Source organism: Sardina pilchardus, chromosome 2 (assembly GCF_963854185.1).
Source record: "Sardina pilchardus chromosome 2, fSarPil1.1, whole genome shotgun sequence".
In the NCBI taxonomy this organism is placed as follows: Eukaryota; Metazoa; Chordata; class Actinopteri; order Clupeiformes; family Clupeidae; genus Sardina; species Sardina pilchardus.
The window spans coordinates 16,661,691-16,672,221 of record NC_084995.1 but is presented as its reverse complement, the minus strand read 5'-3'; the positions used below and the strand labels follow the sequence as shown (position 1 = coordinate 16,672,221).

At 45.4% G+C, this 10,531-nt stretch overlaps 1 protein-coding gene across 3 annotated transcripts in view; it reads left to right on the top strand.

The window, feature by feature from the left end:
- Nucleotides 1-853: 853 nt before the first annotated feature.
- The window catches only part of htt (huntingtin), a 48,510-nt gene continuing 38,832 nt past the window's right edge, over nt 854-10,531 (top strand). For 2 of the 3 annotated variants that reach the window (XM_062520509.1, XM_062520508.1), the window contains exons 1-11: nt 854-1,181; nt 2,897-2,980; nt 3,759-3,879; nt 4,183-4,242; nt 4,652-4,731; nt 5,352-5,490; nt 7,202-7,343; nt 7,677-7,855; nt 8,383-8,587; nt 9,980-10,027; nt 10,338-10,415. In XM_062520509.1, the coding sequence (XP_062376493.1) occupies nt 1,084-1,181; nt 2,897-2,980; nt 3,759-3,879; nt 4,183-4,242; nt 4,652-4,731; nt 5,352-5,490; nt 7,202-7,343; nt 7,677-7,855; nt 8,383-8,587; nt 9,980-10,027; nt 10,338-10,415 (1,234 nt within the window). In that variant the 5' untranslated portion in view covers nt 854-1,083. The remainder of the gene's footprint in view (nt 1,182-2,896; nt 2,981-3,758; nt 3,880-4,182; nt 4,243-4,651; nt 4,732-5,351; nt 5,491-7,201; nt 7,344-7,676; nt 7,856-8,382; nt 8,588-9,979; nt 10,028-10,337; nt 10,416-10,531) is intronic. The other variant, XM_062520510.1, reaches the window with a different exon arrangement.

The following is a 10,531-nucleotide window of genomic DNA, read 5'->3' as shown; positions in this document are numbered from 1 at the left end:
TCTGGCCAGAGATCCCGATGAGGAGTGCATTACATGTTTATTTAAGGCAAGGTTTGGTGGTTACTAGATGTTGGAGCATGAACTCCATTGTTTGTTTGTTCATTTACAAAAAAAGGCCAAGGACACAAAAGTGCCAGTTGGAAAATCACCTAAGAATGGGCAAAACATAAACACAATCCTAAACCTAGTAGAAAGCCTTCCCCCGAAGAGTTGAAGCTGTTTTAGCTGCAAAGTGGACCAACGTCATATTACAACCCTATGGATGGAGTCAAGGCAAGTGACCCATACTTTTGGTATACATGCAGATATGCATGTGACAAAGAAAGGTGGCTTTGTAAGTTTCAGGTGCTTTCATTTTAAACATAATTGCATGACATATAACAACAACACTATTACATTTGATTGGTAGGCCTACAAAGCCTTGCCTACCATGCATTGTTGTGCCATCCATAGGCCTACATGCTGCTAATGCAGTCGGCTATGCTGTTCTAGCCTATATGTTGTCCGCAGATCTAAAATAATACAACTCCACTTTTTCATAGTCTGCTCAGAGCTCTACCACGCCACAAGTATAGGCCTATGGCTTATAGATCTGATAAAGCTGACCAGCGTTCATTATTTCGGCAACGTGACGCTGAAAAACAAAAGCCCTGTCTAAAATGCTCCAATCCTCTTTCAAATAAGGTAGATTCACGTTCCCATTGCTAATACCAGCTGTCAATTACACTTTTCTATTCTCTGATTGGTTTAAGTTTATGGGGCGGCCTCCAAAGCTGTCACAACACTTCCTAGTGAGGCTGATGGGAATGCATCATCAAAGATGGCTTTCAGTGTCTGATGGTACACCATAAACGATCAGTTTATTTAATGGACATTTTGCAGTCAAATAAGTTCTAGTGGTTAAAGAAGATTGGAGCGGTGGACGGAAGCCGTCGCAAGCAGTGTCCATCACCTGCGACGTGCTACGGCCGCCTGCCTCCTTGGAGCAGTTTTATCGTCCCTACAGATAGCGAGTTAGCCAACTTAGCTCATTTGTAAATATTAGCCAGCTAGCTAACGTTAGCGGCATCTGGTCCCGTTAAAATGGCCACCATGGAGAAATTGATGAAGGCCTTTGAGTCTCTCAAGTCATTCCAGCAACAGCAGGGACCACCATCGGCCGAAGAGCTAGTTCAAAAACAGTAAGTGAAATAATGAATGCTGTTCAATCTGAAGTCAAGCTGGCTGGTTGCAGTTGTGCGGCAGGCTGAGACCAGATTAGCTTGAAAGCAAACATGCATGTCAAATGCAATCTTCTTCAATTGATGTATTCATCCCGTTTGGTCCGTTTGTGATGTGATGCTTGTCAACATTGTATCACCCATTTGTAGCAAACAACCCATGAAAGCATGGTGTTTATTTGATTGCATTAGAACTTGTTTGAGAACGTTTTATGGGCCAAGGTTAGCTAGTTAGCTTCATTGCAACTGGGCTAACTGGTAGTATACGATGCACCTTTCAAACTGCCCTCTTTTATTTCAGTCTTACAAACACCAGCGGGTCATCTGCTGAGCAAGAGTCATTCTTGTTATTGATCACATGAACTCTGTAGCTGTTATGAAAAATTCTGACGCACATAGATTCTTAATTGAACAATGACGTAATGCATCGGTTGGTCAGCTCTGCGGTTTATTTGATAGCTAGCATGATGTTGTATGTAGCCGATCGAAGTAGCTAGCCTGTTTGTTATGGCAGGCTCACGTCACTTGCACTTGCCATTGCATTTTTGCAACTATATTGTCTTGATCAGATAGCAAAGTGCCAGTCTAACATCAGGACTGTCGCATTGACAGAGTGGGCATTTCTTATGGTGACTCAACAAGTGCAAAGCAGAAATTGCCCTTGAAACTGATGTCAATGTTGTTTGGTCCCACTGCAAAACTCTAGCAGTAGTTTCACAGAAATCACCAGGTATTGATGTTAATTTGCCACGTATCTTTGTGTAGGCTACAGTGAAATGTCTCCCCATTTGGATACACACGTTTCACTTTGGTTAACACCCTCTTACTTAAATTCCTTTACAGTGTATCTTACAGTAATATTTAGAGTGATATGACCCAGTGCACCAATGTAGATGTAAGTTGCAGCCAGCATCTTGTGGGGAAAAAACTGTGGAAAATAATGACAACTATGATGACCACTTTTCACCTGACCTGTCAACCCACATGCATCACGATGAGTAACCTACTATAGCCTAGTTTATACAAGAGAACTTTGCTTGTTGACAGACTTGCACATTGCCTTTTTTTTCATTCTTTTTTTTTTAAAAATCCCTTTATGTTTTCCAGTTGCAAACTTGTAAATGTGATTTCATAGTGTCTGAAGCATAGGTTCAGTACTGTTATAAAGGGTATGGAAGTTGGACTCCATAAAAATCTGGGGTTTTGGGTTTTCGTCTCCCAAACGTCTCTGTAACATAGGAAAGCAAAATTACAGCATTTTCAGATCTTACACTGAACTTACATTTTGGAATTTAAGTTCAACTTAAGATCTCAAAATACTTTGTTTGTCCTCTCAATCTATTCTTATCTGGCCTTGCTTCTCCCTTGGGACCCTTTGGAGAAGCAGGTGAGATCTCAATAAGAGCTGATTTATTTCTTGTCAGACAAAGAAAAGACATGTGTGAGACTATACTCATTTGGGATGTACTTATTTAGGAAATTGCATAGAAATCTTGTCTGTGGAGGTATCAAACAAGTACAGGATTGTGTATTCTACCAATTTGGAATTTGGTTTATATTCCAGTTTCACATTAGGTGTCCAATTTTCAACGAGTCATTGTTTTTTTTCAGGTATCTATAGAGTTCTTTTTGTCCAAATCATTATCCAAGTCAAACATCCTTTTGTGTTTCCCCAGGAAAAAAGATCTTGCAACAACCAAAAAGGATCGGGTGACCCACTGTCTGACTATATGTGAAAACATTGTGGCACAGTCTCTGAGGTATGCTATTTACAGTAGCCCTGAGAAAGGGCCAGTCTCTGAGGTATGCTATTTAGCCCTGAGAAAGGGCCAGTCTCTGAGGTATGCTATTTTGCCCTGAGAAGAGGCCAGTGAGTCACAGAAATAAAGATCAGGTGATAGTTAGGCTAGTTGGTCTGAAGTAGTCTATTTGTAAGTATTGTCTATTTCAGTGTTTCAGTTCCCTTCAAGTTGACATGCAGGCCTGCATATTGTTTAAGTCGATAAACATGCCTTAGGCCATTTGTCTACTAGATGTGAACATAAATTGTATGGCCGTACAAAGCATGAGGTGCATGATCTGAAGTTAAATAAGGCAAAGTTATAGCAAGAGCCTGTGGTGCCAGAGCATGTGTGGTAAAAAGAAAATGGACAAGATCCATATTTTGTTAAACATTTGCCATTTTTAGCCAAGCTCCTTCTTGTGTCTTTAGAAGTTTGAGTAGTTTAGTAGTATAAGTGAAATATTTCCTGGTAGTTTATCATCTGTAGTAGTGTATCATTAATTAATGTCTTCAATAACCAGACTACAGTTGTGAGACTGTATGTTTGGGATTTACCCTCATTGATTTTTTTGTCTAAATATTTGTTGTACAGAGCCATGCATCTAGAATTAATCAATACCAGTTAGTCTTGATCAGTAACATGGATGAATCTTTTGGTTCAGTGAATTTTGGCATGCTGGTTTGAGAGTTGTGTTGAGAGTATTTGTTGAGTGACAGGAACCCTCTCTCTCTTGTCCCCATGGTGCTGGGAACAGGACGTCGCCAGAGTTCCAGAAACTTCTGGGCATCGCCATGGAGATGTTCCTGTTGTGCACCGATGATAAGGAGTCTGACGTCAGAATGGTGGCGGACGAGTGCCTCAACAAAATCATCAAAGTGAGAAAAGTCTAGATGCTCTACCCACACACAGCACATGTGCCAGTTTAGATGGGAAACAGTGTTAACGAATTTGTGTCAAAATATTCCATCTGATGCCACCACCTGGGGCAAATTAGAATGAGATGTAATTGTGGCTGATGATCCCCAGTAACAAATAATAGCATATGCTGGATTAAGATTTCCCATCCAGAGCAGGCAGAGTGACCTGGGTCCTGCTTCATGATTTCAGAGCTTGGTCAGTGTGTTTTGAGAGGTTGTGTGACTCTGGTACAAATGTGTGACATGTCCCATGTCTCTCAGGCATTGATGGACTCCAACTTACCCAGGCTGCAGCTGGAGCTGTACAAAGAGATTAAGAAGGTAAGGGAATCAGCCACCAAGCTGCCCTACTACTGCTGCAGATTCAGCAAGACATATAAACAATATTATAGTGTTATAGTATTATTATTATTATCGTATAATATTATATTGTCATTATTATTATTGTCATTATTATAGATACAGGAAAATGGTGTGTTAGAACATGGTAATAAAGTGATAGTTAATGCACTTCCCAACATGATTTCAGAAAAGCATGGCAGAACAGAAACTTAACAGTTAGAAACTGTTAGTCAGGATCCTTCTGCATTGTCATTGCGTTCCTATATATTAATATATTTAATAGATTACAAAACACATTCTGTTATTATGAAGTACTCATTACAAAGTGTGTTGGTTATATCTGGGGATAAAGTGCATCTTGCTTAAATTCCTTTTGTCTCTCCTATAGAACGGTGCCTCCCGTAGTCTACGCGCTGCCTTGTGGAGGTTCGCAGAGCTGGCCCACCTCATCCGGCCACAGAAGTGCAGGTGCGCATAGCGCCCCCTGGCTGCCCAGAGTGGGGCCCTTACATGCCTCCAGTAGAGATGCTACAGTTAATGACCATGTTTCCCAGATTCGTTAAGAAGCACTTAAATGCTAAGAACTTCTTAGGAGCGCTCTAAGAACGTTCTAAGAACACTCCCAAGAAGTTCTGAGCACTTAAGAGCTTCTTAACGAATCTAGGAAACCCGGCCAATGTTGACTAGTGTTTAGTAGACATTTTTATCCAAAGTGACATGATCTCACAACAGCGAGTTTTTAAATCAAACTCCAGGGGCGCTGAATGTCAGACAGCTACGTTACTGTTGCTCCACCACGGTTGTAAAGATGCTGAGACCTAAGGCTGGAGCTGAGCATGTGCTGTAGTAGTTTGTGGGTGGTGATTTGTTATGGTACCCGTCCACAGTGGGAGGGAGGAGAAAGTAAAATGGCAGAATGGCTTGATAGGCTCTTGTGAGAGATTGTTGGACTTGTGTCTCTTGTCAGAGCTCTCCTCCCCCGTATTCTCCCTTTCAAATGTTGTGTCCGTTAAAACTTTGCGTTGTGTCTGTTTTTCTCTTGCCCCGCTGCCCCCTCACCCCCCACCCGCCCGCTCTCGCGCTCGTAGACCTTACCTGGTCAACCTTCTGCCCTGTTTGACGCGGATCGCCAAGCGTCAGGAGGAGATGGTGCAGGAGACCCTGGCCTCCTCCATCCCTAAGATCATGTCTGCCCTGGGCCAGTTCGCCAATGACGGAGAGATCAAGGTGAGGCTGGCTTGCTTTCCCCTGCTCCGGCTCCTAACTAAGTCCTAACTGCCCCGTGCTGTACACTTGTCTGTGGTGTCTAAATGGTTTCAGTGGGAGATCCAGCTCCTTCTCAAGGACCAAGATGCTGTTGTCCAGCTAACTTTAGTTAGAAAGCACGTGTTCTAAAACTCGACATCGGAGCACAAGATTATCCTTCTACCAAGTGATGTTAGTCCAAAAAGGCAGCTCCTTGTCTTTGCGGTGTGTGTGTGTGTGCGTGTGCGTGAGTGCTTGCGTGCGTTCGTGTGTGTGTGGGACGGGGGGGGGGGGGGTGTTAATGAAAGACATTCAGTCAGTTTAAGTTCTTGCACAGGAAGAGAAGCATATGAAACCAGTCCATTTACCGCTTGCTGGACTTGCCTTGATTCAGTGCGTCAATGCAGTCTTTGTCTTTCAGCTATGTCCACTGGCTTCTCAAGTACAGTTTCATGGCCTTTGTCTTGTTCTCATGTACTGTAACCAGAGAACCTTAGCTGCTTCTCCTGCCCTGTGTGAGAGCTGGCCAGATCGTAGAGCCGCACTGCCCCTCTAGCACTGACCCGAAGGACATAAGACCATGATGGGCTTTCAGTTCTCAAGTCCGGTGCTCAGCCTCCGCCTAACATGGACACAGAGATTAGCCAGCGCTAGGAGTCCCTCCACGGGTTGTGTTGTGTGACCTGTGTAAGCTCTGCTAATTGGCCCATGTAGCGCAGAAGCGTGCGGTCGCGCTATTGGAAGCTGCCGCAGGGATTTGCACACGCTAACTTGCCAGTGGCGCCCCCCAAGGGTCAGCCGCTGCCGCTGCACCATACGCGCACACTCCTCCCCAGCAGCCTGGAGGCTTACGTCATGCACTAAATATGGACAATGATGATGTTGGCCAGTGTGATTGAATTATCCATGACATGGCTGCCCCCTGCCACACACACACAAACATGCATTTACACACACACACACACACACACACACACACACACACACACACGCACTCACGCACTCACGCACTCTAGAGGCAACAACCCGCATTTCCTTCTCTCTGACTGAAGTTATGTTTTGGTCTTCTGAATTTACCCCTCCCACATATGCAACACACGTGTACTTAATGGACTTTCAGAGACACACACACAAACACACACACACACACACACACACACACACACACACACAAAGTGCCACACACATATGCTCCCGCCCCCACATGCCCAGGGGACTGCAGGCGAGTGCTGTTGTCAGGCAGCTCCAAACAACTCCTCCACTAAGGCCTGCACACTCGGGGGGGGTCCCAGGGGTTGTCCCAGACACAGGTGGGGTGGGGTGGGGTGGGGAGGGGCAGGGCTTTAAGTGTTGTTTGCGTAATATCAGGTTGCATCACTGCTGGATGAAATTGCTATGACATGTTTATGATCTACTGTATCAGGCGGGTCTTTGTTGGAAATGTATTGCTGTTTATTGCATTAAATGTAGTATGATTAATGAAGGCATGAAGGCAAATTGGCATGGAAGTTCATTTTTATGTTTATGTTTATGTAAAGTTGCCATCAGTATGGTGTCAGTAATTAGCAAAGACATAATAAGAAACCAAAACCCAAACACAGATTTCCATTATAACAATGGCCTTATAACGCAGACACATTATAACCCCTGATGTTGAAACATGTCTGTGTGTGGTGTGTGTGTGTGTGTGTAGGTGCTGCTGAAAGCGTTTGTGGCTAACCTGAAGTCCAGCTCGCCCACCATCCGCAGGACCGCAGCCAGCTGTGCCGTCAGCGTCTGTCAGCACTCACGCAGAACACACTACTTTTACACGTGGCTCCTCAACGTGCTGCTCGGTAGGACACACACACGCACACACACACACACTTCTCCCTGCCTCTTGAAATCAAATCAACCAACATAGCTTGTCTAACAAACATTGTAGTTGTTTAAATTGCAACATTTCTCCTATTGACAAGGAATCTAGAATCTGTGTCTCTGTTCACACGTCCTACAAGTTCAGTTGGACTCAGGAGACAGCATCATTTAATTAAGTCACTGTCTCACTCACTTTCTCTCGCTTTTTCTCTCGCTTTCTCTCCCTTCTTCTCTGTCTCTGTCTCTATCTCTCTCTCTCTCTCTCTCTCTCTCTCTCTCTCTCTCTCTCTCTCTCTCTCTCTCTCTCTCAGGCCTGGTGCTCCCGGTGGATGAGGAGAGGCCTAACCACCTGATCCTGGGCGTGCTGCTCACCCTGCGCTACCTGATGCCCCTGCTCCAGCAGCAGGCGCCCAACACCAGCCTGAAGGGCAGCTTCGGCGTCATGCGCAAGGAGGCCGACGTCTCCCCATCCCCAGAACAGCTGGTCCAGGTACGGGCCTCCAGCCAACGCCTTTGGCCCTGGAACACACTGTGGAGCCTGGATGGGCAAAGTCTTAGTCAAACTAGAGCTGATGTGATAACAAAATAAAATCTCAATCGTGGGCAAGACCTTGATAAGTCAGCGCAGTGCTAGCACATGTCACATGATGGCTCTGGTTCAGGTGTGAGAGCTCTGCTTGTTAACAGACTTTGCCCTTTGACTGCCATTTTAATGAGGGCCTGCAGTGTGTGTCTCAGCATGGGTAAGCTTCACACACTGACCAGTGACCAATGACGTTCTTTACGTCATTAAAGGATACTTTTGTGTGGTATGAGTGTTCTATGCAAGTCAAAAGAAACAAAACCATATTAATACCATATGAACTGCCCCCATGTATTAACCTCATAGCTGAAGAAATGTAGCAAAATCAATGTGTAAGCCGCAGTTAATAGTTGGGAAATTACGGTACTTTTCTGTTGTTGGACTGGTCCTACTGTGAGGTGCTAAGGCTGCGTTGTGTGTGGCGCCCCCTGCAGGTGTACGAGCTGACGCTACACTACACGCAGCACGGCGACCACAACGTGGTGACGGCCTCCCTGGAGCTGCTCCAGCAGGCGTTCCGCACGCCGCCGCCCGAGCTGCTGCACATGCTCACCACGCCGGGCGTGCTGCCGCGACACACCGCCTTCCGCCTGGACGCAGACGGCCGAGCCCGCAGCGGCAGCATCGTGGAGTTCATCGGTAAAGCCCGCATCGCTCTCCGCCGTCAGGCCAGGCCAAGCTCACTGTCGATTGGTATAGGTGTCGACTGCCCCACCCACAAAGGGATACTCTGGAGTAAAAACAACCTAAGGTCTATTTTTGGTAGTTAAAGGTGAACTATGCAAGTTTTTTAGCTTAATTTACTTTAACTGATCAGCTTCGGAGTCATTAGAATGGTTATTTGACTTATTCCGGGTTGAATGATGGCTGTCTTGCTTCCCCCTAGCGCCTGTGAGCGGAAAAAACACGCTTACAAGTTTGTGCCACCGGGCCGGCATGACAAACAGAAAGTCTCGCAGCCTCGCGATCATGCTCATGAAAAGGCAGACTGACCGATTGAGCAGTGTTGTAAAATATACACGGGGAAGCTCTGCAGAGAAACCTTCACGCGTAAAACAAGAAATCGCCAAACCTGCATAGTTCCTCTTTAACAAGTTCAAACTTTCTTTTGAGAGTTTTGAGCAAATAACAATAAAATGGCTTTTAGTGGAAGCTCTGGTGGCAAGCTCTCACATAAAAAACAAAGGCTATTTTACACCATTGACAATGCTCAAAATATAATTGCACTTGCTCTTCTGTTGTAGTTTGGTGAGGGTCCCCCACTTTGAAAGTGTACAGAGAAGTTCTAACAAGACATTTTCTGACTTGTGCTCCTTTAGCGTCATCAATGAGCGTGTTCGACTTGTTAGTTCGTTGTGTACAGTAGATCTGGTTGAACGTGACTCATGTTTGCATTGCAAAATTCCGCCAGATCTGCACGACGCTGCAAGATTGAATGCACCCACTGATTTGATTCTAGCGGAACACAAACTCAGAAGTTGATTAGTTTTTTATATGCCATTCATTACTAATGCACAAATAGTCTTAATCAAAGCTCCACCAATTAAGATAGTTTTGCCCTCAAACGAAAGTTTGAGCACGTTATCTTCCGTAAATAGACCATAGGTTGTTTTTACTCCGGAGTATCCTTGTATGTCTTGCTTATGTGGCACATACCTTAACATGAAGTAGGTCAAAGTGTTTCTATGGAGGTAACTGTCAGTACTCATGGCATCTTGGTCTTGGTAGTCTTTTTCTCACTCACACATCTGTCACATTTAATCACTGTGCCTGTCCACTTTTCCTACTACTGCTGTAGTTCAATTAATCACTTCACTTGACTGGAAGCACATGACTTGTCTGCTAGTCTCCTTAACTTCACTCACTCTGAAGTGCTGCACTCTTAATGGATGTGGTTTCTCTCTTAGCTGGTCACGCTCACTCCTTGAAAGCCAGCCTTTAACCCAGGGGTTGGGGAAGCTTTTTTCCCCCTGTGGGCTTTTATTTTTTCTTTTCTTGCCTTTATTTCCTGTTTCCTCTCTGACTCTGCAGCTGGCGGAAGCTCATCGTGGAGCCCGCTCCTCCTCAGGAAGCAGAAAGGTGACTTCCTGTGCTATTCCCTAACACTCCCCTCCCCCCTTCCCTTGCTTCCTCAGTGCTTTACATGTACCTCTCCCTCAGTTCTGGTCTGTGGTCCCCCATTCTCTGATTCTGTATGTGTTACTTGTGATAAGAAATGGTGGTTGGGGAAGACATGAAGAGGTGTCTCATGTGGTCTGTTGTCTTGTCTGGACCCACTAGCTTAAAGTGGACAGCTTTGCCTCAGCTCCTGCTGTGTACAGCGTGGAGGTGTAGTTTAAGTGGCTGGACTGTGATGGCCGTGAACTTTAACCTTTCTCTCCGCCCTCAGGAAAAGTGCTGTCGGGGGAGGAGGAGGGGTTGGAGGACGACCCTGAAACGAGGGCAGAGGTCACCGGCTCCTTCACAGGTGAGGAGGAGAACTGCTGATCCTCACCGTCTCTTATGAGCTGATGCACCACAGGCCAAGCCACCAGCACAGGGTTATGGAGAGAAAAGGAGAGAGCTGCCCTTAACCGGCTAAAG